General features: G+C 43.8%; 2 protein-coding genes and 1 long non-coding RNA gene across 5 annotated transcripts; all 3 read left to right on the top strand.

Moving 5' to 3' along the window:
• The first annotated feature begins 96 nt into the window (after positions 1-96).
• Positions 97-7,338, top strand: LOC148325009 (SERPINE1 mRNA-binding protein 1-like). 2 transcript variants are annotated; one of them, XM_088313579.1, is made up of 9 exons: positions 97-480; positions 2,576-2,762; positions 2,841-2,981; positions 3,842-3,913; positions 4,301-4,375; positions 4,463-4,631; positions 5,111-5,155; positions 5,238-5,438; positions 6,113-7,338. In XM_088313579.1, exons 1-9 carry the CDS (start codon positions 210-212, stop codon positions 6,167-6,169), a joined length of 1,218 nt encoding a protein of 405 aa, XP_088169705.1. In that variant the 5' UTR covers positions 97-209; the 3' UTR covers positions 6,170-7,338. The 2 variants fall into 2 exon arrangements, with proteins under 2 accessions (XP_088169705.1, XP_088169704.1); XM_088313578.1 differs by having other exon boundaries at positions 4,460-4,631.
• A 1,688-nt stretch (positions 7,339-9,026) lies between these two features.
• On the top strand, positions 9,027-14,902 carry tmem59l (transmembrane protein 59-like). Of its 2 annotated transcripts, none has more exons than XM_088312470.1 (8): positions 9,027-9,351; positions 10,151-10,337; positions 10,772-10,866; positions 10,927-11,079; positions 12,753-12,858; positions 13,252-13,378; positions 13,855-13,972; positions 14,646-14,902. In XM_088312470.1, exons 1-8 carry the CDS (start codon positions 9,202-9,204, stop codon positions 14,811-14,813), a joined length of 1,104 nt encoding a protein of 367 aa, XP_088168596.1. In that variant the 5' UTR covers positions 9,027-9,201; the 3' UTR covers positions 14,814-14,902. The 2 variants fall into 2 exon arrangements, with proteins under 2 accessions (XP_088168596.1, XP_088168595.1); XM_088312469.1 differs by having other exon boundaries at positions 9,074-9,351; positions 10,151-10,256.
• Positions 14,903-16,124: 1,222 nt separating this feature from the next.
• Positions 16,125-19,986, top strand: LOC148325007 (uncharacterized). The gene is made up of 2 exons (XR_015846272.1): positions 16,125-16,558; positions 19,518-19,986. It is a non-coding gene; the product is annotated as an uncharacterized LOC148325007 (long non-coding RNA).
• The last annotated feature ends 7,361 nt before the right edge of the window (positions 19,987-27,347 follow it).

Raw genomic sequence — 27,347 nt, 5'->3', positions numbered from 1 at the left:
ACCGTAGTTTTCACGGCCGTATCTACCATTGCTTGCCCCCCCCTGACAGACTACACTCCCCACCCGCGCCTCTCCAACAAAGTCCCGTATGTCTATCGCGCCGGAAGAGAAGAAGCTCCTTTCCCCAGCCATCTTGTGGCTTCACCTAGCGAAGTGTTCGCACCGAGCCTCGTAGAATCGGAGGAAAATCCAGCTGAAGGGGCGCCATCATGCCCGGACAAATGCAAGAAGGTTTTGGCATCGCCGTAACCAATCGATACGACCAATTATTGGACGATGAATCGGACCCGTTTGAGTTGATGAAGCAGGCTCGAGCTCAGGCTGAGGCGAAGAAGAAGAAGGAGGCTGCCGCTCCCGGTGCCGCCAAGTCTGCAGCCCAGGCGGCCAAACAGCCCAAAAAGGAATCCCAGAAAGACAGAAAAACCCCGTTGACCGACAAAAAGGCGGAGCCCCAAGCTCCCGTCCCGCTCAAGAAAGATGGTGAGCACGTTTTTTCATGATTTAGGCTCTTGGGTGCTGCTAAAGGCTAACTCTGTAGCCAGGTGCATAAAGCTGACATGACGAGAGCTCCGCGTGATTGCGGGATTCTCCGCTCGCCTTCTTTCCGGCCACGAATAAACGTGTTCGAACCCTGCAAGACGTCAAAACTCCGAATAACCTCTCGGAAGAGCGCACTTTGTTTTGGCTCGAGGCCCTCATTGACGGCCCAGGCCCAGCGTGAATATGACGTTAGAATCAATGTTTGACGTCATATGTTAACAACAAATATACTTGGAGGAGACGATAATACTGAAGTCAAATGTCATGTATGTCAATTGCAAATAAATAATCTAGCGTCTAACTTGTGAGCATTGTCAACAGACGAACAACTAACGCGAGCACATGCTCCCCCCCCCCCCCCCAAGCAGCACTTCCTTGCTTTTTCACTAGCATCATGCTAACTGCCGTGCACACACTTGCACTCGCGAAAAGCAGTCCAAAATAATAGCTCTGCTTGATGAGCTTGCATGCTCGAAGTTGGCCGTGGTCAGCGCGCGTGCGTGTGTGTGTGTACGAGTGTGGGGTCAAGTGATCTAGTTGCTGGAGAGAAGATGAGACAGGTGCACGCTGGGTGCTGCACACAGCTGCTCCGTGCTTCTATTTCGGTACACTGGGCAAGAGGAGCAATGTCTCTACCATGTGTCGGCCTACGGTGGCCATGTGCTGCCGAGGCCTCACGACCATGAGGATGGTTGATCGTCGTAACACGGTGGTGCCGCATTGTGTTCATTTATGTACACACATTGTGATTGGGCACACGGTTAGTGTTTTGCTCAAGGGCTTGGCTCAATGTTGGTGGGGGGGGTTTGAAACCTGCAACAGTCACAGGCCGCATTCCAAACCATTCATCCACTGCTGCCTCAGCTAATGATTGACGGTGCTGTAATCTCTCGTAAACAAGTACGCTCAATTGTCCTAAATCGTGCTGCTGAGAATGATCGCCAAGTGAATTAATCCATCGCAAGCTCAATCAGTTGGTGGCATTAAAACCTGAAGTTGTGCAGCAAGTAGGGTTGGACGATAGTGGGGCAAAAAGTAATCATCGCAATTATTTTGTTTGAGATTGAAATCACGATTTCTAGAATGATTATTTGTTGATTTTATAACTGCACTGGCGAGGGGAGCTCTCGAATCTCGTTGCACACTTGAGTACGATGACAATAAAGGGATTTCCTATTCTGATTCGTGTTTATGCAATGACTAAAACTACTTGCTGCGCACAATGGGCAAGGAGAGCGCCACTGCCTACTACTGGAGTGGATGTGCAATTACACTTCATTGTAGGGCGGCGGAGAAAAAAAGCACGTTCCCCAGGATCACACATGGCATATTTTTATGTCTAATATAAAGATGTCATAAAAGTTATCACCGTATAATACAACCAAAAATATGGAGTGTGTTAAGCAAAGTTTTTTTCCGATGGGTCAATTTCATTAATGTACGTTTATGAAAATACTGAATTTAAATATTGTCATATTAATTTCACTTAAATTTAAAAATGTTTCAAATTTCCGAATATTTCATAAGTGGCAGTTTTTCATTTAGTCAGTGAGTGATTGTGAAGTATTTGGTCCCGTTTGACTTGCAATTTGTTTGGATTCACCCTGTCGCACGGATTTCATGAGCATCCTTGGTTTGCATTGCACAATTGTTTGCTAAATATTATCAAAAGGGACAGCTTCGACTCCGGAGGTGTATATGAATGACCGATCAGAAGCACTTTTGCACCTGAAAAGTTTGTTTGGACTGACAACACTGTCACACAGGCATTTACTTGGCATGAATAATTTGTGCAGCATTTCAAAGGTTTTGCATTGTGCAAGTGAATTTGTCTTCAAAGATCTGTGAATATTTCCTAAATATTGCGATAAATGTATATGGAGTTGATTATTGAAAACTGAGCTGTAGTTTTGTTGCCATACTTGGAATTAAAGCTGCAGCGGAATATTTTGGCATTGGGGTATCCTACCGAACGTTCGAATTGAAAAATCGTGTGTTTGACTACGCTGTCTTTGTTTTTTTTGTCCCCCTGTAGGCCCCGGCATGAGGAGAATGGGCCGCAAGCCAGAGGGCGAAGGCCCGAGACCCCAGGGCGGCCATCAGGGAGAGGGACGCCCTCCCGCAGACAGGCGGCCGACAGACAGGCGGCCGCCTCGTCGCTTTGAGAGGCCGGCCGGCGAGCCCGGTGACAAACCTGAGGGAGGCGAATTCTCGGTGGAGAAGTGAGTCCTCGTCCGTTGTCGCCGAACGCGCTTCCGCGATCCGGCGGTTGTTGATCGTTGCTATTGCCGCCTCTCCAGGCCCATTGGCGATCGGCCGATGAGGGGCCGCGGTGGCGCCAGAGGCTTCCGTGGAGGCAGAGGGCGCGGCATGGGTCGCAGCGACGGCTTTGACTCCAGAGGGAAACGGGAATTTGACCGGCACAGTGGCAGCGACCGATCGTAAGTGCCTCTCCTCCGCCTTTTGACATCCATCCGACGAGCAATGCTTGGATTGACAGGCACCGAATTAATTCGGAAGCTTTAAAGAGATTTCATGCACTTGAGCCATCTAAGAAGATTGGCGGTGAGTTAAAGGACACTTCTCATGTTATTTTAAAGATTTTAACTTTAGGCCTGCATGATATTGGAAAAACTTGGAATTACGATCTCAACATTTTTGCAACATTTACCTCAAGACATTAGATTGTTCGAACCAAATGGATGAAATAAAACCTTTTCCATGAAGCAGAAAAAGCCGCTTCAATGTATTATGTGCGGCGTTCATGACGTCGTCCTGACAGCAGCGCCCATGAAATGCCAATTAGTAATCAAGCTCTATTGTGGAGTTTAACATCCTTGATCCAACTCACTCTCGCAACATTTCCAGTTGTGACCCAATTTGACGTGTTTCATGTCGCTTCATTGGGCGAATGCTACAAAATAAATTTGTCATCATGAATCTTAAGAACAGTCAAGTCTTGGATTCCTCGACACCCATGTCACTCACCAAGCGGGCCCCGCCTTTTAAAGCCATAAACTCCTGTCACGTTTAATACCGTGTAGAACGTGAGCATTCGAAAATTGTTTTGAAAATCTGATTACTATTGAATTCCAAAAGTGTTCACCCATATTCGCTGTAACACTTGGAAAAAGAAAAAAAAAGATGCTTGATATTGCAGAGCTTATTTTTCAGAAAGTGATCCCGAGAATATCGTTGCCTGCCAAGCGGCGGACTAACCCGCATGCTACATCGATTGCGCTACTGCGCTCGTGGCTCATGCAAATGGTTTTTCTTTTCTTTGGGTTTTTTTTTTTTCCAGTGGTCTGAAAGGCGAAGAGAAGCGCGGTGGAAGTGGATCTCACAACTGGGGAACAGTCAAGGATGAACTCAAGTAAGCTTGCCACCCTTTCAATATTTGCTCCAATAAAATTCTCATAACCTGGTAATCAGCTGATTAATTTATAGAATATATTTTGAATAAAATATTTTGGCTCAGAAAAAAAGGGTTCAATTTCAAAACAACAAATATCATCCGATTATTCTGCCGGACAATACAAAAAACACCTCAATGGATTTGATATGAAGTGTTGAGCTTCATTTTGAGGAAATTTACACCCAAATCAGGCGACTTGTGTCAGAATCACAAAAGTTTGTGTAAGATTTGCTCATGTCAAACTTGGATTTGAACCCCCTTTTTTTTGTATCCTGAATATTTTGAAGTGCGTTCACCAGTTTGGGTGCGTTTGCTTTAGGAATATTCTAATCCTCCCTCCCGCAGTGTACTCGACCAATCAAACGTCACAGAGGAGAACCCCGAAGGCGAGGAGCATCCACCCGCCGACTCTGAGAACAAGTAAGTTGATCTTCTCCTTGGCGCGCTCCGACCGCTTGAGCCTCCACGAGGGGCACTCACGGCGCGCCTCTCGTGTTTTTGTTGAAGGGAGAATGAGGCGGAGGAAGTGAAGGAGGAAGGCCCCAAAGAGATGACGCTGGACGAGTGGAAGGCCATGCAGGACAAGGAGCGCGCCAAGGTGGAGTTCAACATCCGCAAGGCCAACGAGGGGGCCGACTGGAGCAAAGGATTCGTGCTGCACAAGTCCAAGGCCGAAGTGAGGTTTGCGTGTTGGAGCGTTCGCCGGCCGCGGTCAGACTTGTCCAAAGTCACTGCGGTGCATTTGCCCAATGCCAGTTTTATAGACTTCAAATCTGGAGGTGTGTCAAAGTGCACAAAAACGAGTCTCAAGGAAAAGGAAGTCGGCCATTTTAGGTTTGAGCGACCATTTTGGTCCGTTGTTGTCCAAGTTAACCCGACCGGCCGTCGTTATGCGAGATGACGGGCGACGCGTACGTTGCCTCAAACCAGATAATGCGGGTTAACGTGGCGCTTTTGAGGATTTGGAATTGGAACCTTGGCTTTGTAAAAGCACCATAAACGTCAAACCGGTAATCGCCACATTCATTCTTGTTGCTTTTATCGTGACACGCGTGACCGTGTTGCTTTTGAGGCATTTGCATGTGGAGGAATGTTTGAAACTTTTTCTTGGAGAGACTTTTTAACTCATGGTTTGCACTTTCTTCCCTCTCGCAGGGCAAAAAGGATGACCTGATAGACCCGGAAGCGTTTGAGTCTAAGGTGAGCTCGCCACGTTTATGCCACGCCCTCCCACAACGCATAGAAACAGGCCCGTGACTTTCCGTCTCGCTCATCTTTTAAGATGGACGAAGAGCCGCACTGCCGCAAGCCGGCCAATGACATCACGTCCCAGCTGGAAATCAACTTCGGGGACCTCGGACGCACCGGCCGCGGACGCGGCGGGCCACGCGGCGGGCGGGGAGGACGCGGACGCGGAGGCCCACCCCCCGGTGAGCGCGGCGGCGACACCCCCAGGCCGTCACGTGGAGGAAGGACCGAGAAGGTAAAAGTCAGGAGCCATGAGAAATGACTTTTATTTTGTATTTTTTCTCCAGGGCTCATATTTGTCAACATTAAGCGATGAAACATTGATGTGATTATGGGCGATATAAATCAAAATGACTTGACTGCCATGTGAGGGACAGGGGCTTCACGCTTTTATTTTTGTTTATTTTTATAACGTTCAGTGCTAACAAAGTGGAGTCCTCCAGATGTTTACAAATGATTGTTTTATGAAACATGAAAAATTGAAGTGACGATGCCACGAATTTCTTTGCCCCATTGTTGCTCTCCACCCGCCCCCAGGAGACCTCATGTTGGTCGTAAATATAAATAATAATCATGTGCGTGTCTGATCTAAGGACCTCATATGAAAGACATTGCGGTCATATTTGAAAAAATCTGAATTGAGCTTTTCACACGCTCATTAAAAAAAAATCGCAAACAGATCGCGTGTGACCCCCAAAAAAATCAGATTTGGGTCCTTTCTTTTTTTTTTTTTTTTTGAGTGTTGTCTCAGTCAAAAAATGGTGTTGTCTGTTAATTGATGGTTCATTTATTTTATCCTCAAAGGAATTTATTATATTTAAAACTTTTTGGGAAAAACATTCACGTTCCTTTGCAATATTTGAAGGGATCCGAAAAATGAACATGTTGTGTCTCCTGCTCCCTCTCCAGTCGACCGCTTTGGTGCCCAACGTGGACGACCCCGAGGCCTTCCCGGCTCTGGCGTGAGAGCCTCGGCTACACTTTGGGCGGGGGGGGGGGCACAGGAAGCCCCCCACGCCCGTCCCTGAGCACCTCCACTACGAGGCTTGCATGTTCCTGGATCCTTCAGCTAAGTGAAACGACGGGAGAAGACTGTCATGAACTGTGGCACTCAATGTGAGGACTGCGTTTTACCCAATAAAAACAAAACCGGTGGGGAAAAAAAAGAAATTAAAAAAAAAAAACACACAAAAAAGAAAATGGACTTCTTGCTACTCTGGAGCAGCTTATTGGTAGAGGTTTTTGTACTTGGAAACAAAGTAGCAGGGATGCTTTCATACAGTATTTTTTTCAGAGGTTATGCTTTTGTCCGTTAACAGAATCTTTTGTAATTACTGCTTCAAAAAAAAAAAAAACGCATTTGGAAAACAAGTCCCGCATCCATTTTGGCCGGTGGTCCTTTCGTTACGACTGCTTTCATTGAGATTTGTCATTTTGTTTTTATTTTGTTTTTTGCTTCAGCACTGGAACATTGTTTTGTATTTTTTTACACAGGAAGGTCTACATTCTTAACTCATTTCCTGCCATTGACGGCTAAAGACGTCAAAGATCCTTTTTTTTTTCTTTTTTTTTTATTCGGCTGTTAGTGAATGAGTTAAGATGGAAGACCTCTAAAACGATTTTCATCAATTCTTTTGAATTGATTGTGTTTGATTAACGTGCAAACGGGACGTCTCATTGATGACGAGGCTTTGTTTTGTATGGCAACATTAGGTCATTTTTGGGGGGGGCTTTTTTGTGAGGAACTCCCTTTTTTCTTTTTTTTTTTTTTTTTAATTTAAATCCTGATTAGCCCTAATCATGAGGCTATTTTTATTTTATTTTTGGGGGTCCAGTAGGTTTATTGGAAGCCATCTCAATCAAGAATTGTATTTTTTATTTTTTTTTAAGAAGCGTCTCCAACCCGCTACTGTTTACACACTCCGCTTCAGTCGGTCTCGGCAGTGTGTCGTGCGCCGGCTGGTTTGGTTTCATTGGCCACGGCAGCCTTCACCTCCACCACCACTCGCATAATCGCTCTGAAAGAAATAACAGTTGTCGTTTTTTGTGTGGAACAACTGACGTGCTTCTGCAAATGTGTGAATTCCTGCCCTGCTATTGGAGACCTCTGTCGGTAAATAAAGATGGTCGGTAAATTGTTTGCACTGTCGTTTTTGTACCCACTCGAAACAAAAGTCAATATCCGGAAAAATGGAGAGGGGGGGCGTGATTTCACACTTTCGGTCGAAAGTCCCGTATAAAGCTAATCGGAATCAACAAAATTTCAAATGTCTCATGATGAGGGTGTGCACGGTTTCCTTGAAGCCGACCTGAAAATGGTTTTGTGGTTGGCAAAAAGAGTTTGGGGGGGGGCGATCTTCTTAACTCCTGATGTGTTTTGCAGAAAGAATGCAACTCAAGTACGCAAGTTGTTTTTGAACAACTGAAGATACAATATCACGACACCTGTCAAAAAGGGAACTGTTGCCATTTCTGGGGAAAATTTCCTGGATGTAACTTGAAACATTTTGGAATTTGTGAAAGGAATTGATTTGATGTGTGTAAATGACAGCCGTTGAATTGCATTAAAATAATTTTGGGCTGCCTCAAAGAAAAATTAAAAAAAAAGTGGCAAAACTCATGTGATTTCCACAAATTGCCCACCTCACAAATAAATGTTGGGGAAAAATATTTGAGTAGGTGGAAAAGCGCCTAACAGGTGAACGGCCATTTATCGTAACGATATGTCCGCTCTGTGCATTCCAGAACCCAAAATTTGCTATTTTATTTTTGCCGTTTGCGGGTCATGCCTGCCGCTTGTTTCTGTGGAAAGTCTCTTGGCGCTGTCGGACCAAAGCTTTGCTAGTTTAATAACTTAGAAAATGTTAATTTGTGGCAACACTCCACGACTGTTGAAGTTTCACACATGAAAACATTTTTGCATTTGTGGCAGCCAGGCAGCTGTCCGAATTGGAACAAAATTGTCCTCATAAAATGTTTTCATTTGTGATTTTTTTTTTTCTTATTCCTTTTTTTAAGCTTTCCGAGGCAACGACAGGAAAGCTGTTGCAAGGAGTCCAAAGTGCCCGTTATGGTCGCCCCGTCAGGCAAATGGACGACAGACGTCCGAGCAGGCCTTATTCGTCACGCGCGTCATCTTGCGCCCACATGGACAGAAGGGGGCCGAGACATCTGCTGTGCGGTACGCCAGCTTGACGTCAGTTCTTGAGGGGCACGGCCACCGTGCCGTGCCACCTTGGTGTGATCCATCAACCGACTGTAAAGTATATGCTCACATGTGGGATGTTGGGCTCGTTGTTGCAGGCTGTCACCACAAGTTTTATTTGCAATAACAGATTTTCCTCAGAAGGCTCATGGGCAATCCAATATGTATTGCGATACTTAAATATTGTAAAGTATTAACCTTAAAATATGTATTAAAAAACGGAATTGTGTGTTCCCAAAAGAGTTTTTTTTCCATAATAAATGTTCTATGTTCTTCCAGCAATTCCTCTTTTTTTTAGATGTTGGAGAAATCCTAAAATTGGAGAATTAGAACAATAACAAAATAGTACTTTTTATTACTGGATTTAAATTAAAAAAAAGTTTCTCTTCAGCCAGTTTGCAGAATTTCATTTTATAAAGAAAACACAAAAATGTGCGTGGGAATTGCGACTTTTTGACAATGTACTTTTTTGTGTCAAGTGCTCCTTTTAAATTGACACGTTTCCTAGCAACACAATGAGCATTTTTGAAGTACTTTTTTGTCTGCAACATTTTTTCGAGCCACGTTGTGCAGTGCAGTTTGCAGAGTGTTAGGGGGTGGAAGGCGGGGAGGGGGGGTCAATATGATGAAGATGATGATGCTGCATGACGTCACGAGCATCCTGCATTAGGCAGCAGCTGCAGCAGCAGAAAAAAAACCGGATCGAGCGTCTTTCTTCTCCTTTTCTCCGTTGAGCCAACCACCACTTCCTCTCGCCTCGCCGTCCACAAGCTTCTCCGCTCCGGCCAGCAACATGCGCTCCTCTTCGGCCATGCTCGCGATGCTCCTGGCGGGGCTCGCGGCCGCCGCGTCCTCCCTGGAGGTGTTCGACAACCAGCTGGGCGACATCAGCTACTGCAAGAAGCAATGCCAGCTCGCCATCAAAAACAAAGGCCCCGCTAAAGTAAGCCACCGTCGCAATGCAAAAGACTGCATGACTGATCGTGCAACTAATCGGATGCATTTTAGGAATCACCATTTAGAGCGTTTCTTCCTTTTCGTTTCATTATTTTTTTATTTTATTTTTTATTTTTTGCGCAGCGTCATTCCGCTCAAGCCGAAAATCATTGCGGGTGAGGTGTCGTTAGTAGCACGGTGCACAAAAGATTTTTGCAGCACTGATTTTTATTTCCTTTTTCTTTTCCCCATAACAACTCTCAGGTGTGGCCCCACATCGTGAAGCCTGACAAAAGGCCCGCAAGACCGAGCGGGCCACACCAGCCACAAACCGAGACGATTTTAGGATATTAAAAATGTAATAATTCATCGTGATACGAACCATGATTTTTTTTTTGTTTGTTCGGTACACGCGGAAATGCAGAAGAGGTGATGAACAAGGCTGTTATGAGAACTGCATGCATGTCGAGCACGTTCTGGCCACCAGAGGGTGCTGTTTCTTATTCGAGTTGAGATTACATCGTGGGGAGGCCATGTTGACATTTTCGTAGTCCAGTTTTTTTTTGTTTTTTTTTAAAGAAAGCACTTAACATGTTAGCATTTAGTCACTTCTCATGACTAATAGTACCCACGGAGGAAACTTGTTTACCTGCCGGTTGATGAGAAGCACCCGTGGCTAAAAGCAAACTGGAACGGTTTTTACTTTCTGGAACTGGATTTGAAACCTAAAAAATCTTCTCAAATGAACTGATATACATTATATGTAACATTGTAAACGTGACAAGTGACATATGGTGTTCTTGCAGGACTCCATAATGAACGCCTGTCACCGCGGCTGTCGTCTCTACTCCATCTGTCAGTTTGTCAACGGCAACGCTGGTTTTAACACCAGCAAGGACGAGTGTCAAGGAGGTGAGCGGCTCCATCTGTGGCTCTCGGTTGGACTCGAACGACTTGTCACTGGGGAGGAACGCTTTTTTTGCCCTTTGCAGGGTAAAAAGCAGTTTTTTTTTAATTTTACAGTGGGGGAAAATGTCTGTTAGTTAACTTGCAGGGCGCAATGATTTCTCTTGGTGCTGTTTTGATCTTTTTTTTTTTTTTGTCCTTTGTGGGTTCCTTTTGCAAAACAATGTGAAAATGATTCCCCACATTTTGTCTGTTTCTTAGTGGAAATTAAAACTTGCTTGTTGCTTTTTTAAAAGATGGTTGATAAGAGGGCTGGAAAAGTTGGCAACACTGGCTATGCACCTCGCTGTCCACAGCCCAAAGTTATTATCGTTAACAAAAACGAAAAAAAAATCGGAAAACTAAAATGGGGGGAAAATTTTAGGTAATAACATAAAATGGAGAATTCTTCTTCAAATAATTCTGATAACATTTCATGTTTATAAAACTATTTATTCCCCCCCACCTGTGTGGGTCCACAGCATGCCAGGAGGCTTACGTGAAACTGCTGGAGCAGGAGGCGTGCAGCACTGGCTGCGCTAGCCAGCCCTCCGAACCCGAACTCAAGCGGAGGAAGGTGAGCCAAACCACACACACACACACACACACACACGCATGACAACTCTTCTCCCCTTAGCTCAAGGCCATGACCCTGCGCCCCAAACCGCCGTCCGTCATGGAGGCCCTGTCCAGTTGGTGCAACGACATCGTCAGCTCCGCCCAGAGCTTCATCTCCTCCACTTGGACCTTCTACCTGCAAGCCGACGATGGCAAGGTCGTCGTATTTCAGGTAACGTTTGCCTTCTTTTAAGCTCCACAGTGAGCCTTCGCTCCAGAATAAAATTGCGACCGATGGATTTTGCCAGTTGAACAGTTTTGAGGACGAGGGAAATATGCCGACTTCATCCGAGTGGCAAAACAAACACTCCTGTTGCTAATCCAGTCAACGTTACATCAGCTGGCAGTGCTGATTCTGAAGGCGTGTGTGTTCGATAATGAAAAAAAAAATCTATTTAGTTCCGCATTTTGAAATCTAAACATCCGAGAATGCAAAGAGAGAAACAGGTTTTATGACGTGTCACCGAGCCACAGTTGCCATTTGTTTGTTGCTGCGTGACGTGAAGGGGGCGTGGTCAGTTTTTTTTTTTTTTTTTTGCTTCTCCATTCTCCTTTCCAGTGCGTGCATTTGCGCGTTTGCCCCGTTCTGCGGCGTCTGTCCTTTTCGAGACCCGAGGCGCCGCCGTGTTTGTTCATGAGCCGCTCCAGAAAAATGTTGCGACTGTAAAACGACGGAAATTGAGCGCGTTCGTGAAACTTGAGCGGGCAAGGACGGAGCCGTTTCCCGGACAAAATCACTGCTCGTTAAAGTTATTTCAAGCCACGCTACTTCCTCTCGGCATTGTGAATATTCCCGCTTGGAAAACCTGTGCCGTTATTTTGCTTTCAACAGATCCAAACGTAGAATCACAAACAACATTTACCATCATGAAACAAGTGAATCTCAAGTTTTGCATTGGAAAGCTGCAGCGCAACAACGCAAGGCAATGAAAATAAAAGGAGAGAACTGCAGAAAGCCATTTGGGCTGCGTAATTAAAGGACTGTGAGGAAATTGTCCGTGTTTATCCAAACTTGATGATATGTTGAAGCGCAGCGTGCAAAAGGACGTTGCCTCTTATAGCCACGCAGACGCCGCAAAGTTTTCTTTTTTTTGGGGGGGGAAATTCATTCATTCACGGATGTTTACTTTTCGTGGTGCTGACGTGACGCTTGAAGCAGAAGCAGGACGTCCGACTGCTTGTGAGTTGCACTGGGAAACGGTAAAAGTTGGGCGCGTCCCTAAAGTCTCTTTGCAATACGCCGAACATCCGTTTATTCACAAATCTGCAGATATTTTAGCGCCGATGTCACGTGAAAAAAATCAAATCCAAAAAATCCTTGAATGCGGTTGAAATGATATGAAAGGAGACACGTTTTGCATTTTTGTTCTCAATTTGAAGCAGTGACATAAAACGGCTTCTTAGAAACGAAGCTGTTTGTGCCGCCTGACTTGAACTGCTGAACTTTATTCGGTTTTACTCGGCGGCGCTTTTGAAATGATGGCAGCTGTGTGCCGGCTCTCATTTAGGAGTTTAAATCTTGTTGGTCGAAACTGAACAAGGACGCATCTCTAGTTTGGAACGAATTATGGAACCGTCACGGTAACGAAGTAACAAAGTAATCGTGACTGGAGCAGTTCTTGTAACTAACTGACTTGATCATTTTGGCAGAAGCCAACTAGAACAGTCAAACTCTCAGCAAAAAAAACAAATCTGAAAAAGCCAACTAGAAGTGTCATCTTTTATTTCCGTCACTCCCATTTGAACAGGGGGTGTGTAGACTTTTTGTACGCGCCACCGAGTTGTTGCGCTCGTGCATGTTAACGAGCGTCTGAGTCTGAGTGTGGCCTTTGTGGGCTTCCTCAGAGCCCGCCGGAGATGGAATATTCTCTTCCCGAGCTGCAGGCGCCTCGCTCCAACGTGGCCGACAGCGCCTGGCCTCAGGTGCACTCGCACACGCAGAAGCCGCACGGTGAGTGCGGACAAACACGTTGCTGCTTTTTGCTACGCTACGCAAAATGCGGGAGCGAAATATGACTTTTTTTTTATGGAAAAAAAGCTATGAGGTTCTACTCGTAATGTTACAAGTTTTATCGAAAAAATACATCTGTCGGATTGACGTCTCATTCTCATTAGGTTAGTAATTTAATCTTTAAAAAAAATACTTTGTTCTTCTACATATTGTGACATTTCTCAGAGAAATCAGACTTTATTCTCATAATGGTTCTGCTATTTTTTCAAATTTATATTCTTTTAAAAGTGTTTTAGCTCATAAAAATGAAACTATTCATGTAAAATGACTCTTCTGTGGAACAAACACGCAACTGATGATGACATCATCATTTTTTTGCGGTGGGGGGGGCAGGTGTGAGGGGGCGCGGCGAGAAGTCTGGATCCAAAGCAGGAAGCCGAGGCAAACATCAGGTGCAGCACGCCGACGAGAGCGGCGCCGCCACCGCCGCTGAGCACGACTTCCTGGGCTGCATGTCCAGGTGAGCCCAAATGAATATTAGCGACATATTTCCAACATCAACCATGGAGTGGACCACAATTTTTGGGGAGCGCTAAAAAAAAAAAAAAAAAAAGGCAATAACTCCTCATGAACTTCAAACGAACTGTCAACGGTTCTGTTTGTGTACTTTTGATCCGAGCGCTGTGGTGGCGACTCGATGAATTCGTTCCTAGCTGATCGCGTCACTTTTAGCAAATTGGGTTTGCGTTTCAATTTGGTGAACAAATTTCATTTGGTCCTGCCTTTTTTTTCGGGACCCACGCTCTCTTCATCTGGTGCGTAAAAACCTGTTTTCTGCCATCAAGTGGTGAACACTGTTATTACAATTTAAAACGGCTCATTTACAATAAACATTTTAAATTCCAAGAAATGAATGTAGGACGACTCCGAGGACTGTGGTGTGCCGGTTGCCCGTCACTCGTTGACATTAATCTCCGTTTTCCCGCTCGCGTTCAGGCGTTCGGGTCTGCCCCGATGGATTTTGGCCGCATGCCTCTTCCTGTCCATCATGGTCATGCTGTGGCTCAGCTGCGCCAGTCTGGTCACCGCACCCGACCAGCACATCAAGACGCAGGTACCACCCAATTCGCCGACTCAGTCGCTCCAATTTATCATTTCAAATTCAAGACTTGAGTGCTTTTGAAAAGTGAGTTGTGCCAGGAGGCGGAGTCGAAGAAAAAAAAGTCATTTCACAGACAGCCACGAGAGGGCACTCTAGACTTATTCACCAAAAACAACTACCTGTAGTTTTGAACGTTCCCCAATAGGGGGTGCTACTAGCCTGAAACATTTTTGAAATCCCCATTCACATCTAATTTTATAACTTGCCTTCCGAGATGAAGTCTTTTTTGATCTAGTATTTTGTAAATTAAATGACCCACAATTTATACTCGAGTGCGACTTATGTAGTTTTTTTTTTCTACCTCATGATGCTTTTTAGAATTAGAATTAGAAATCCCTTTATTGTCATTGTGCACTTAAGTATAGTGCTACATTTATTGTGCTGTGACTTGGTTCGTGCACTTGAAGGAGCAGCACGATGCCCATATTGTGAAACAAAAACGGCTTAATTCTGTCACGTTATCTTTACTGTAAAAAGATTATCATTTTCCTTATTTTAAAGATGTTCCAAACATTTTTGCTGCTATTTTGGGGGCGGGGCCCAAACGGTTGAATGGCATTTCCATTCATTTCATTGGTCGAGCCTCGGCAGAGGTCTTCCTTGCTTTCCCGTCGTTTGTTTGCAGCTGAGCATCAACGGCGACAAAGAGTTCCTGGACGAGGCGCAGGCGAAAGTGAATCCGTACCACCTGAGCCCGCTGCCGGCCGTCAGCGTCAAGCGGGCGGTGGCGGTGGACAGCCAGGAGGCGGGGCCTCTGCCGGTCAAGGTTGACCTTGACAAGACGCGCGTCTAGAAGCTTTTGAGATTCGCTTCACTCAGTCACTGGATTTTTTTTTTCTTTTTTAAGGAGCACGGCACCCTCCGAGTCATTTTTAGGCCATTATTATTATTCCCGGATGTTATTTGATTGGATGGTCAGTCTGAGAGCTTCCGTGATGTTTGGAGATTTATTTTATGTTCCCTTTCACCCCATTTCGTCATGAGCATTGAAGTGGCCAGGAATGCTCATCATCTTTTTACTGCAGAGTCACCTGGCAATGTGTGGTTGACAAATGCAGAAAGTACGGTATCGAGTGCCACGCAAAATCATTGAGCTGCCTGTAATATACATTGTAACCGAGACATGGGGAAAAAATACTCGATTATTATTTAGCAAGGACGATTAGAGCCACAGTGAAAATAAGATGTTATGCAAAAAGTCAACAAAATTATTTTTTTTTCTTGAAAAAAAAATCAAACTTTTTCCACACATAGACTTTCCGCCCAAAAATCTCTGAAAATACTGCTTTTTCTTTTTTTTTCAAAAACACCTTGACTAAATCTGATGATCCTGGATTTTTTCCCCTTGGAAAATACACAACTTCATCATCCTGACCTCGTAATCAAATTGTGTTTTTGTGTCAAGGTGGCTCTAAAAGTCTTTGGCAATTCTTGTATAATTCCAAAGACGATGACGTTATCGCCCTTTTATCATATCAGGAGCTGTGTGAGTACAGTCAACTGCCGGTAGACTTTTTTTTTTTTTTTTTTTACATGCCGAGAGCACACAATGTAACTGAACCCAAAAGCGACTTTTTGTTTGTTCGTCATGGAGCCAAGTTGCGCGGTGCTCGAATCTTTTCTTTTGTGCTTTTGGCTGTCCTGTAGCGCTCTTGGACTCCCTCAAATAAAGCGTGCATGCCGAGTCAAGCTTCAATAATCCAATTCCGATGGCTCCCTGAAGGCCGTTGTAGATTTGTGTCTTTTTTCTTGTGCTCCTATTTACTGTAAACATGGTAAGAACGTGTATTATTAAGATACGAATACTAATAATGACGAGGAATGCCGATCTCATTCGAAGGACTTGAACAAGAACAACAATAAAAGCCATTCAATCAATCAATATGTGAACATGTATCACCAAGATTACGATGTGAATTTACAACTATTGTATTGTTTCCTTTTTACTGCGCTGTTGATTTTCAATGAAACGATACTTGCAACAAGGAATAAAGTGTTTTCATCGTCTTTTGCTTTTTCTTTTACCGCGTAGGAGCCATTTTATTATTTTGAAGTGTGTTTTGCACTTCAACCTCCCACCGCTTGGGTGCAGTGTGGTGCCAATTAGCCACAGGTCTAATTAATCAATGGGATAGCGAGACCCAGGTGTTGCTATTGGGAAAGCAAAAAGTTTAGAAAGCGACGTGAGATGACAACACGGGAAAGTAGATCAGGTACGTCGAGATAGAGTTAGAAAGGACACGCTTCAAAACAAAACAAGCCAGTAGCAACCATAGTGACCATTTTTGATTGCCAATAGGGTCACTACAATTTAAGTCTAAAACTTTGCTTCGAGCGAATTGAGACACGTTTGCTTGCACGGCTGAAGAAGCTCAGCGGAGCGAACGGCTTTCTTGTCGCCTTGAGGACAACGTTGGACGATTTGGACGTCTTCTACCCGAATTCTTTTGTTCGTTTGGAACCGAAGCTACGCGGCCGCGGCTGGTCAACCAAGGAATTGGAACATCAACACACAGGTTTATGTCGGCCAACGCCAAGGTATTTGTAACGCTACATTAATGGTCATATAGTAACATTGTTGTAAATGTGCGCACACAACTTTGCGTATAAAATCCAATGAATTGGAGGGTTACGGCGCGCGTTTGCAATTTACGGAAGGCTGTGTTCCAGGTGGTATTGCAGTACCACCGTGTGGACGTTGAGTGTCGCTGCACTGTGTCCTGTCAAGGTTCACTACATTGTTGACCAAGCGAGTTGCTGCCACATGTGATTCATTCACTGCAATAAACGGACTCCATGGTAGTTGTCTGTGTAATAATAATCACACCATACTTGTAAGATGGTGTCAGACGTGGGATCGCTGACCGACGTGATGTGGCCTTCTGCTTCATATCTGTCCAAGCTGAGCCTTCACAGCATCCTTCATGGCGACAGAGACATTGCATGGTGTGCGCTGCACTGGCCGCACTGCTGGATCCAATACCAAATGAAATTGTCCAGGAAGTGCCTCCTCGCAGAGGGCCACATCCTAATTTTAGTTGCAGTACTCCTGCTGTCCACTTGGTGTCAGCACAGACTGATAATTTGTCTCCCAAGGTCAGTGCCATGTCATTCCCCGTCTCCCAATCTTTGTTGAACTGAGGCACATTCTCCATTCACTGAACCCCACCAAACAGCAACAACAAAAAAAACGTCTCAGGAAGTATATCAAAGATATTTAATGGATGGCCCCACGTGGATAGCGATGTTAGTTGCGCTATCTAGCGCAAGAGCATTTAATTGTTTTGCCTCTCGCACCTCCTCACTGACACCTCCAGATGAACAAAATGAAACATTTGTGCTATCGAAAATATATATGCGACCATTTCATTGTACTTCATTAATTATTACTGGGTTAAAACGAGAGTGTGCCATTTTGATGACAGTAATAGTGATGTCGAGAGATTTTCATTTTGGAATGAAAACCTATTGTAAAGTACCTATTTCAATGTTTTTTTTCATTTGCTAGAGATGTATATCGAATATCTGAGATAACGTCGTTGCACAAGTGTACACACCCTCGCTTAACTGGGGATGCGTTACTTATTTATAGTTAGTTACTCTTTTACCGTTACTTAGTTACAAAGTTAGTTACTAAATTACAGTTACTTATTTACCCACAAAAACTGTAACAGTGACCTCAACTTACTTAGTTACCTTGTTTGTAACTACGTTCACTTATTTATAGTTATTAGTTATAGTTTATTCACGCTAACTTCAAGTGTAACTTAAAGTTTTAGTTACTTCGTTACAGTTACTTAGTTACACACAAAGGACGTGGCTCTGTTCAGAATGTACCAATCACGTTGAAACTTATGTTAAATTGGAGTCAGCACGCCACTGCAACCATTCAAAGTCCTTCTGGTTGACCTCAAATCGTGTTCAGATGTTCTAGGAGGCTTTTCCTGACGTGCTTTCAAGCCGAAGCTGTGAGTTTTGTCCAAACACTGGCTGCTGTTTGAATTGTTTCATAATTCCCTCCGACCTGACTAAGGCGGCAGTTCTCACAGTTGGAAAACGAAACTGAAAAGTATAAATGAGTACATTGTGACATGAGTATTGCGTACTAGTAAGCAGTGTAATTACGGCCTACTCTACTCAGCTGGCCATCGCCGCATCGTTCCCGGTTATGTATTCAAGTGAAATGAGTAAAGTGGATTGTTGTGGCCAGTGGAGTTCCTTGAAGTCGTCACTGTAGCACATTCCGCTCTCACAGACGCAAACAACCTCTCATCACCTCCCTCGGTCGTTGTTGACCGGGGGAAAAATAAACACACTTTACGGGCACACGTCACATGAGCTGACGTTTATGAGCAGAGCGTGCACTTTGAACACTCGCACCTAATCCTGCCAGGCCAGCCGCGGTCAACACTCTGCCATCGTTTGCTTTTCCTGCCACCCCTGAGGTAGCTAAATAGGGGCCCTTAAGGGGATCTCGTTCAGGGATGACGTCACTGTGTCCAGACAAGCAGACTGTCTTTGAATGCAACCTGGGACAAGATGGCGGAAGTAGATGAGATTTGTGGGCCCAAACACTTCTGTGTTGGATGTGTTTGTTACGTTTCATATTTGATTTTGATTTTTAAATGACAATAATGAATGAATCCAACAACATTGCATTGCAAACGTCAATTCTGTAGAAACTATTATTTATTACTTTCAGTACTTTAAAGAATACTTTTTACTTCAGTTAATATTTGTGCTGACTGGTGACGTTTTCTGTCCTCTGCTTTACGTCTTTGAACATTTGAATGCTATTAATCTACTTACAAAACAGACGGGGCTCCACTTAGTTGCTTCAAATCAGTCAAGTTTAAAATTGAATTTAAATAGAGTGAATAAATCGAGTGCAATCTACGTAAACCGCAATTTTTATACCATTATTTTTTTTAACGCCTAATTTACATCATGTGTTGCTTCCCACTCTGAGCGGGGTGTCCCAGAATCCCCCACAGGGGGCGCTATGAATCCAGGTTTGAATATTATCATTATTTATTATCACTATTGTTATTATTCCAATGTAATTGCTTACGCCTGCAAGTGTGCTGCTCTTATCTGGACTCGCCTGCAACCTGCACTGAAAGTCACCTGGAATTCAAACCATTTTTCACATTATATTATATTATATTATATCATGTGTCGATAGAATTAGAATAGTATTTTTAAGACCTGTAACTATTGATTTCTAAGGCTAATTCCATATTTGTGCATGCTTTATGTTTTGGCGCCCATGCGTGTATTATTTTAAAAGAAGCTGGTCGAGGCAGAAGTCGGCCAACCTTGTGTTATATGTTAATGATTGTCATTCAAATCTGGGACTTAATGAATGAAAACTGACATGTTTGAATGGTGACTGGCCCTTTAAATGCATTGACATGACTACAAGTCATTATTATGCTAATACACGTGGCAAATATCGACTGTAGATATTGTTTTTTGTTTTGTTTTTTTGCCCCAGGTTTGCAGAGTCACGTCGACCGTGCGTGACAAGTGTCCGATTGAACATGTTACGTTTGGGGAGCGTGGGACATCTCATATCTACCAAACGAAGGGAGCGTCGACACGCGTGGAACTTTAACTGTCATAAATCTCCACCCCAAAAAAAGAAATCATCCACAACAACCCCAAAAGAGCCAATCGGCTTTACGGCATCGTCTCCCCCACTCTGTGAGTCCTTCCACGCGCGTGGACAGACGTGTATACGCGCACACACACAGCCCGGATGCTAGCCGGACTATTAAACTCGGAGCCGGCCAAAAACGCCACTCGCTCCGGCGTGAGTGGCCGGTTTCAAGTTGCCCTCTCAGTGAATTGATTCTACTATGAGCTCGCACCAAGGTGGTCCACGGGAGGCAGGGGCGAACGTTGGGCAATATCTACCAAAACCCGCTTCTTAAAAACGACAAATAAAGCAAATGTGCACGGAAGTGATGTTAGATAAACGCAATATCTCGTTTAAATCGATTACATTAGCTGCAAACGTCTTTAGGCGAGGATTAGCAGCGGTGCTCGGCGAGAGCTCCCCCGTCGCTTTCCAGTGGTACAATCCACAATTTATTCCAGGGAAAGACTGACAGTTTTTTGGGTCATGAAGCAGCTGTTCAAGTCAGCGGTCGGTACCCCCTCCGCTGGAATAAGAAATTAGTCCATTTTCAAGTAAATAACTACAGCTTCTGGCCCGATAAGAAGGAATTACCCAATGGTGTGCGGAGCAAAACAGTTAAATCCAATAAATGTGAGCTTCCTGCTCCCGCGCGTCTCCACTCCGACATGTTATTATCAAAACAACATGGGGGAGTCTATATCATAAGCAATTTACTGCTTCTATTTGCAAGCGGTTACGCTAAAAATGTGAAATTTGATAATAATATTTTGGATGCAAATGCACATATGCAAAGGTAGACATCCGAGTTAACAGTGGCTTCCTTATTTTCAATACATTTAAATTGTAGATAATAAAGTTCAAGGATATAATAAGTCTCGTTTATGAAGTTAAACGGGAAGAAAGTCATTTGCGTTTTGAAATGACAGCCACATTAAAGTCAGTCGGAACCTGATACATTTACTTAAGTAACTTTGATAAATGTAACTTTTCAGAGGAAGATGATGCCGTCCATTTTCCTCATGAGCAAAATCCACCCGTTTTGATCCATTTCGGAGGGGGTGGCGATTTTGCCACTTGCTGTAGACTGAAAATGACTTCACAGTTTCACAGGGCTCAGGTGACGCCAATCACGAGCAACAGTGACGTCATTTTCTGTCGACAGCAAATAGTAAAATGGCCGCCCCCCTGTTCAGGGAAAGTGGGTTATTTTTGCTTATTGAATAAGAATTCAATAAACGGCGTATTAATCAGAATAGCATGTTTAGACTAGCGGTGCTATGGTCGTGAAAAAGTTCGACTTGAGTACCCCTTTAATGCAACATACTTTTTTCAAGTATTGTTGTTGCGTTCCAACACTACTTTGACTTCTCTACGTCCAGCTATGTTCTGCTCTCTACTTTTATTTCTATCTGTAATGTCTCCCCTGATCTGCTCGTTTTGCTTTGTTGGAGAGATTTCCATCCCATTTCGCCACTCTAATGCAACCACACTCCAAAAAAAGAACATGTCGATCATGTGCTGTACTTTTATGTCTGCATATAAATGGCCACAATTCAGCCTGCAAGAACTCCATTTCCTGATTCATGAGTGGAAAAAAAAGTTTATTTAAGACTATTTCTTGTGGCTGAATTTGCCCTTATTTGCACAAGTTTGGAACAATCGCTGAATTTGTTTCCGTTTTATTTAACTCCAGTCCCAGATTGTCGGTATTGAAATGATCAGGATCGTTATTCAGCTTCTGCGGACCTTGCTGATGAGCGAATCGTTTGAAGCATGCGTGTTGCAATTAAGAAATTTAAGTAATATTCGTCTGGACATATCAGCTTGGATGAAATATGGTATTGATGGAAGAGATTTATTTTGATTTTTTTTTTTTTTTTAAATACGGTTTGTGACATGCCTTTGTGTGCAAACATTTTTCTCTTCTTGCTGTTGATCCAAACTCTTCTTCATGGGGTCAATATCAATGAAATCAACACGAAGTTATATTTGCTTTCAGCTAACAAATTCCTTCCAATATTGACGGCATCGTAGGAGAGTGAAGAAGAATTTCAAGCTTGACTTGTTTTTGAGGCGGACCGGCCAGCTTGGTCGCAAACCGAGCGTCTTCGCATGTTCGTCTATGTCGTCACCGGTTCCTTTCCGCGGTGACGTCACCCCCATTAGCCGAGACGATGTCATGATTGCGGTAAACAACATCTTGATTCCTGTTGAACATGTTCCAAAACTCCCCGACTGCTTGGAGGCCTCCGCTTAAGTGCGCGCCACGCTTTGTGCCAACACGTAATTAAGCTCCTGCGTGGCCGTACGCGATTAACATCGCGTTCGCTGAGCTAATACTTGTTTCTGTGTCATTTTTTTTTCTTTTGAGGTGTTGCTCAGCAGATGAGCAACATCCTTCTCCTGTTTTAGATGCCTGAACTGGCTCGTAAAGTTTATTGTGCGATGAAATATGTTGACACCTTGATTAAAAACACGGCCCGCGGTTCCTCGTGGATATTATATTTTTGTACAATGAATGTCAGCGGAACTATAAATAAATGGATAGGACTTGGAATGGTAACATTGCGCAAAGTTGTTTGTGCCGATGCATTTATTAAACGAGCTTCTTAATTAAAATAGGATGCGCCTATATAGTCAAATTCAAACAAGCTGACCACTTTAGAAGGTACGCCAGCACCATCATATTCTGCCATTCGAGCCACAAGAGTCCTGAAACAATTGGTGAATTAAGTTGGACTTTTTTTTTTTTTTTGGTCACGTGTTTATTAAAATTTAGATAATCATCTGATATATATATATATATATATATATATATATATATATGTATATGTATATGTATATGTATATATGTATATATGTATATATGTATATATGTATATATGTATATATGTATATATATATATGTATATATGTATATATGTATATATGTATATATGTATATATGTATATATGTGTATATGTGTATATGTGTATATGTGTATATGTGTATATGTGTATATGTGTATATGTGTATATGTGTATATGTGTATATATGTATGTATATTTATTATTTTTTGTTAATTTATTATAACTAATATACTAAAATAAATTAGCATATTTGTGTTAATGTTGTTCAATAATTTGTTAATGAAATGTTTTATTCCCCCAAAAATTTGGATTTTGAAGACACATTTGAACTTTGAAACTATACAAGGGTATCTTCACTTATGAGTTTTTTGAGATACAAGCCATAGCTCAGCGAATTGTTTTTTTGTCTTGAGTTGCGAGGAAAAATGTGAGCTGCAGTTTGCCAGCTAGTCAAAAAAGAAAATAGATGAATAAAAAAGAGACAATGATTGCTTGAAGCTGTTTGCTGCCATTCACAATTGAATTTATTTCTTAAATAGAGAATCTCACGTTACATATTTCACAAATCAAATCCCCAATGAAACCTTTATCATTAATGTTCCAGTCTTATAAACTAAACAGGCGATGCTTGAACATAAACGCGAGTGACTCATGCAGACAGATCATGCAACAATACTCACAAGGATATATTATTTATCCTCTGTGAAAAACAACAAATTGTAGCATTTGATGGTCTTCCACCAAATCTGCAGAGCATGCCCGTATTTATCAGAGTGCCCCCTAGTGGCCAAGAGAAACATACTTAAATGTACAGCTCTATCCCAAACAATTGAGACATGAAATCATGATGAAGAAACTGCGCAATACCCTATAAATTGTTGTTTTTCTGATTTAAATCATAACTGCTTTAGTTTTCACATTTATTGTCGTCATTTTCGCATCTCCTGCCTTGTTGTTTACAGTTACTTGTTCCAGCATGTGCAAGATCATCTGAACCACATGCTGCTTCACCAACACTAAGACAAAGGGTTTGGTTCTCGTGACCGACGCGCAGCGTATCTCTGGGCGGAGGCAGGCTCGACCCAAAGTCGCTCATTTCATAGGGAGGGCTGTGCAGTTGTGGGAGTGGTCACAGTTCACTTTAGTCACGAGTAATCAAAGCGGCTCCTTTCGTTCCCTTGAAATGCAACGCATGTGTCGCACACTCGAGTCTCGACATGACGAGAGCACACGTGCGCTGTGAAGTGGGCACTTGGAGACCGCCTCCCCAGCCCAATTGTTAGCGCGCCCAAAGTCATGTTCTGCGAAATACCCATTCCAGTTATTAACAGTTCAACTCTGGCAGAGGAGTGGATTCACAGTAAAGGTCATTCGACGTCTTCATTCTTGTCAGAGCGTATGCTGCCGATCGCAGAAATTGTGACAGAGATGTCGCCTGTGTGTGTGTCTTTGGCTCGTGTGCGATCTGTTTAAAGCGACTCACATAGTTGTCCGTAAATAATGAGATTTAGCTCAATTAGACTCCTCCGGAGGTGGCCAAGAAGAGTCGAGGCTCCAGTTAACACGCGGTAATCCACGCCGCTACCGCTCGGCCCGCTGGCGGATTATGTCTTCGGGTCACAGTTTATCCTTTACGTAAACTATCCGCGGTGCAGAGCAGCGCGCGGCCGACACCTCCCGGCTCGATAACATCTGATCCCTCAGCTACTTGACGAAAAGCAGGACACTGTGACTTCCTCCGGCGTGGCGGGCGTCCACTCCATCCATCTTGCCGCTCTTGCTGGGGATATCCATCAGAGGAAGGGCAGCTCTATCTCGGTAACGTGCTGAGAAATGGTGATGTTGCCGTCTGATAACTTGGGTGGGCTGCAGACCATGTGTGTGTCGTGCCGCGCTCTATTTTCTCAAATTGTTTGCATCCCTTCAATCGATGCCACATCGCAATTTCGAGTCGGTTGCATCAAACGCTCAATGTGACGATGAGAGGGAAAATCGGGTCGTCGTGTACAGTGGCGTATTTTCGAGATGATAAGACGCTACTTTTTTGCGGGATTTTGAACCGTGCGGCAAATACAACGCTGCGGCTTTTCTGTGGATTTTTCTTTCGTCGGTAGGGGGCGCTCTATAGTTCAGAAAATATGCTAAATAAATCTCGATTATTTTTTTTCTCTTGGGTCTGTTCAGTTTTAACTCATTCACTACCAGCCAAGTGAAAAAAAATGTAGCCGTCAATTCAGCGCCTCATCTAAACGCACCGGCAAGTACAGATGGAAAAGCCATGCGAGGGTGACATTGAAATGGCTAGCACCTTTAGCGCTGAAATGAAGTGCTTGGGTGATTAAATCCTCTTTTTACAGACGTTTGACTGGAACTGCATAAACAATTATAATATAATATATTATAATTATAAATAAATAAATCTGTGAATATACAAATCAGCGGCTGCCCAACCGTGACTCTGCAGAGGTCCACCGTAGTCCTTCATTTTAATAAAAAAAATGTTTTTTAGACTTGCGTTTCACTTGACATGAGTTGTAATATGCAAGTAGACCCCCCCCCCCCCCTGCAGTCGAGTAAATACACAAATGGCCTTTATGTCATCATTTTGACCCTTTGAGTAGTTCTCATTATGGCGAGGCGTCAGGACACAATCCGTCGTGTCGTCGTGTGGGCTTCAAAACGCAATAAATGACCACTCGGCCCTTGAAAATACACGCTCATCACCTCGGCAAAAATGCTTTGTCGAAGCGGAATGGAATGCCTCTGGTTGAGGTGTGGCCCGTCTGTTGGCCCCGCCGCTCTCCTCTCGGGCTTCCATTTTAACGGCGTGTCGAGCGAGGCCCGCTCGGATCCGGTTTCAGTCCCCTTCGGCGGCGCCCGGGCCTCGCCGCTGACGGCAGCTTTTATTTGATGTGGACGTCTCGTGTTGGGTTTCAGCGCGCCGCCCTCCACATATGATCTCCATTAAGAGCGCGGGTGGAGGAACGCGCACGCGCTGGATGAATGGCGGCGAGATGGAGTGAAGCCAACAGATGGAGCGTGCTGGAGGAGTGTGTCGTAGGTGGGCAGACGTACGGCTCAAGTGGACACGGATAGAAGAATGGGGTGGGACGCTGAATTAAATGCGGTGAAAGCATTATTCACCAGCCTCGCTCGTGCGTTCTGATAAGACCGAGGAAGTTGATGGCAATGAATGACCGCTTGCAGGGTTGAACTGTTAAACCTGCCGCACACACGAGATATCTATTCAGGAAAAAGTCATTCATGAGTTTGCTTAGTGCAGTGCTTCTCAATTATTTTCTGCCACGCCCCCCTAGCAAGAAAAAAAAAAAAGTGCCCCCCCCACCACCACCCACTCTCCGCCGCAACTCTAAATAATAGCATTTTCATTGCAAAACAAACCGACACCGTCGAGTTATTACTCGCAAGGAGAGCGCCACTGCCAACTAGTGGAGTGGAGGTGCAATTACACTTTATTGTAGTATGGTGGGGGAAAAAAGAGCACGTTCCCCAGGTTCACGCGTCCCTCCTCTCAGCATCGCACCACGCCCCCTTAGCGGATGATGACAATTTTAAAAACTAATTTTATTTATAATTTATAAAACATTTATATTGTTTTTAAAAATTTAAATGCTGTCAGCAAATTGTCAGCGGCATGTAAATGAAAAATCCCTCGGCCCGCCAGAATGTCCGGTATGGCACAGTGTGCTCTGCCAAATTCATAAAATTCAACTGGAATCAAATAGTGGAGTTTGGATGTGACCGTGCCTCCTACGAATGCGTTAGAGGTAATAAAACAATCGTTACAAATAAGTAAGTATTGTTTCTCTTTAATTTAATGAATTCAACCAGCGGTCCGATATTCATTTCAAGCTGCAATTTCCCGTGTAATTAAAGCACACTGCTTGATGTGAGGACGGAATAGAGATATGAAGTTTGAATGCGGGCTGATATGAGAATCATGAGTGATGACAGGGCGGCGCCAGATGACCCCGTTTGGAGGCGCGACGCTGAGGGGCTTCGCTCGATACAAAACGGGAGAGATAAAACCCGGCATGTGCAAATGTCACACGAATAAGAAAAACAAGAACAGGACCAACAATAAGAGCAGGAGAAATTAAATTAGTCAAGAAAAACAATATAAGATGAGTGAGATTTGCGTGCTAATAATATGACATCGGACAAAAGGGGAGAAATAGATATCATACAAAATAATGTGGGAGATATTTTTGCCAATATTTGGAGTGAGGCTCTCAAAGCAGCTCCACTTGTGCTTGCAATAAACATGCAAATGGCTGCAGGCCACAGAAAAATAAATAAACAGGACGTCTGATTCCTCCGCAGGACTTTTGAAAACAAAAATGTTGATGGCTTAGACTAGACCACTTAGTTTTGACTGAATCCTGCTAACATGCTAATGGCTATTATGCTAACAGCCTGGCTCGCTATTCGCTCACACAGACCCATGAGAAGTGCACAGGCTTCCTTGCCAGATTCTTTTTCAAAATTGGAATTAGACTGCTAAAATGCTCGCATTATACAGATGCTATCTAGCATTTTAGATAATCCTGGCTGCTGTACAACACGCATGCTAGTCAGGTGCGATTAAAGAAGCCGAACTATACAAAAATGTGAACATGTTGTGTTGCTTCGCCAGACGCAAAAGTATTAAACAACGCGTTTCGCTGTTGAGTACAATCTTGGCGAATGAGACTGAATAAAGCGCTAACAGTTGCTATGCTAACACCAAGCATGTTTAGTACAAGAGTCACGGTTGCGCCATTACGTCAACAAAAGAAACAAACAACCTACACGTAAGATGGGTGGGATCCA

The sequence above is a fragment of the Idiotropiscis lumnitzeri genome, chromosome 13 (assembly GCF_059441095.1).
Source record: "Idiotropiscis lumnitzeri isolate Australia: NSW breed Sydney's pygmy pipehorse chromosome 13, RoL_Ilum_1.0, whole genome shotgun sequence".
NCBI classification, from domain to species: domain Eukaryota; kingdom Metazoa; phylum Chordata; class Actinopteri; order Syngnathiformes; family Syngnathidae; genus Idiotropiscis; species Idiotropiscis lumnitzeri.
Note: the sequence above shows the minus strand (reverse complement) of the source record. Positions and strands in the feature narration are given on the sequence as shown.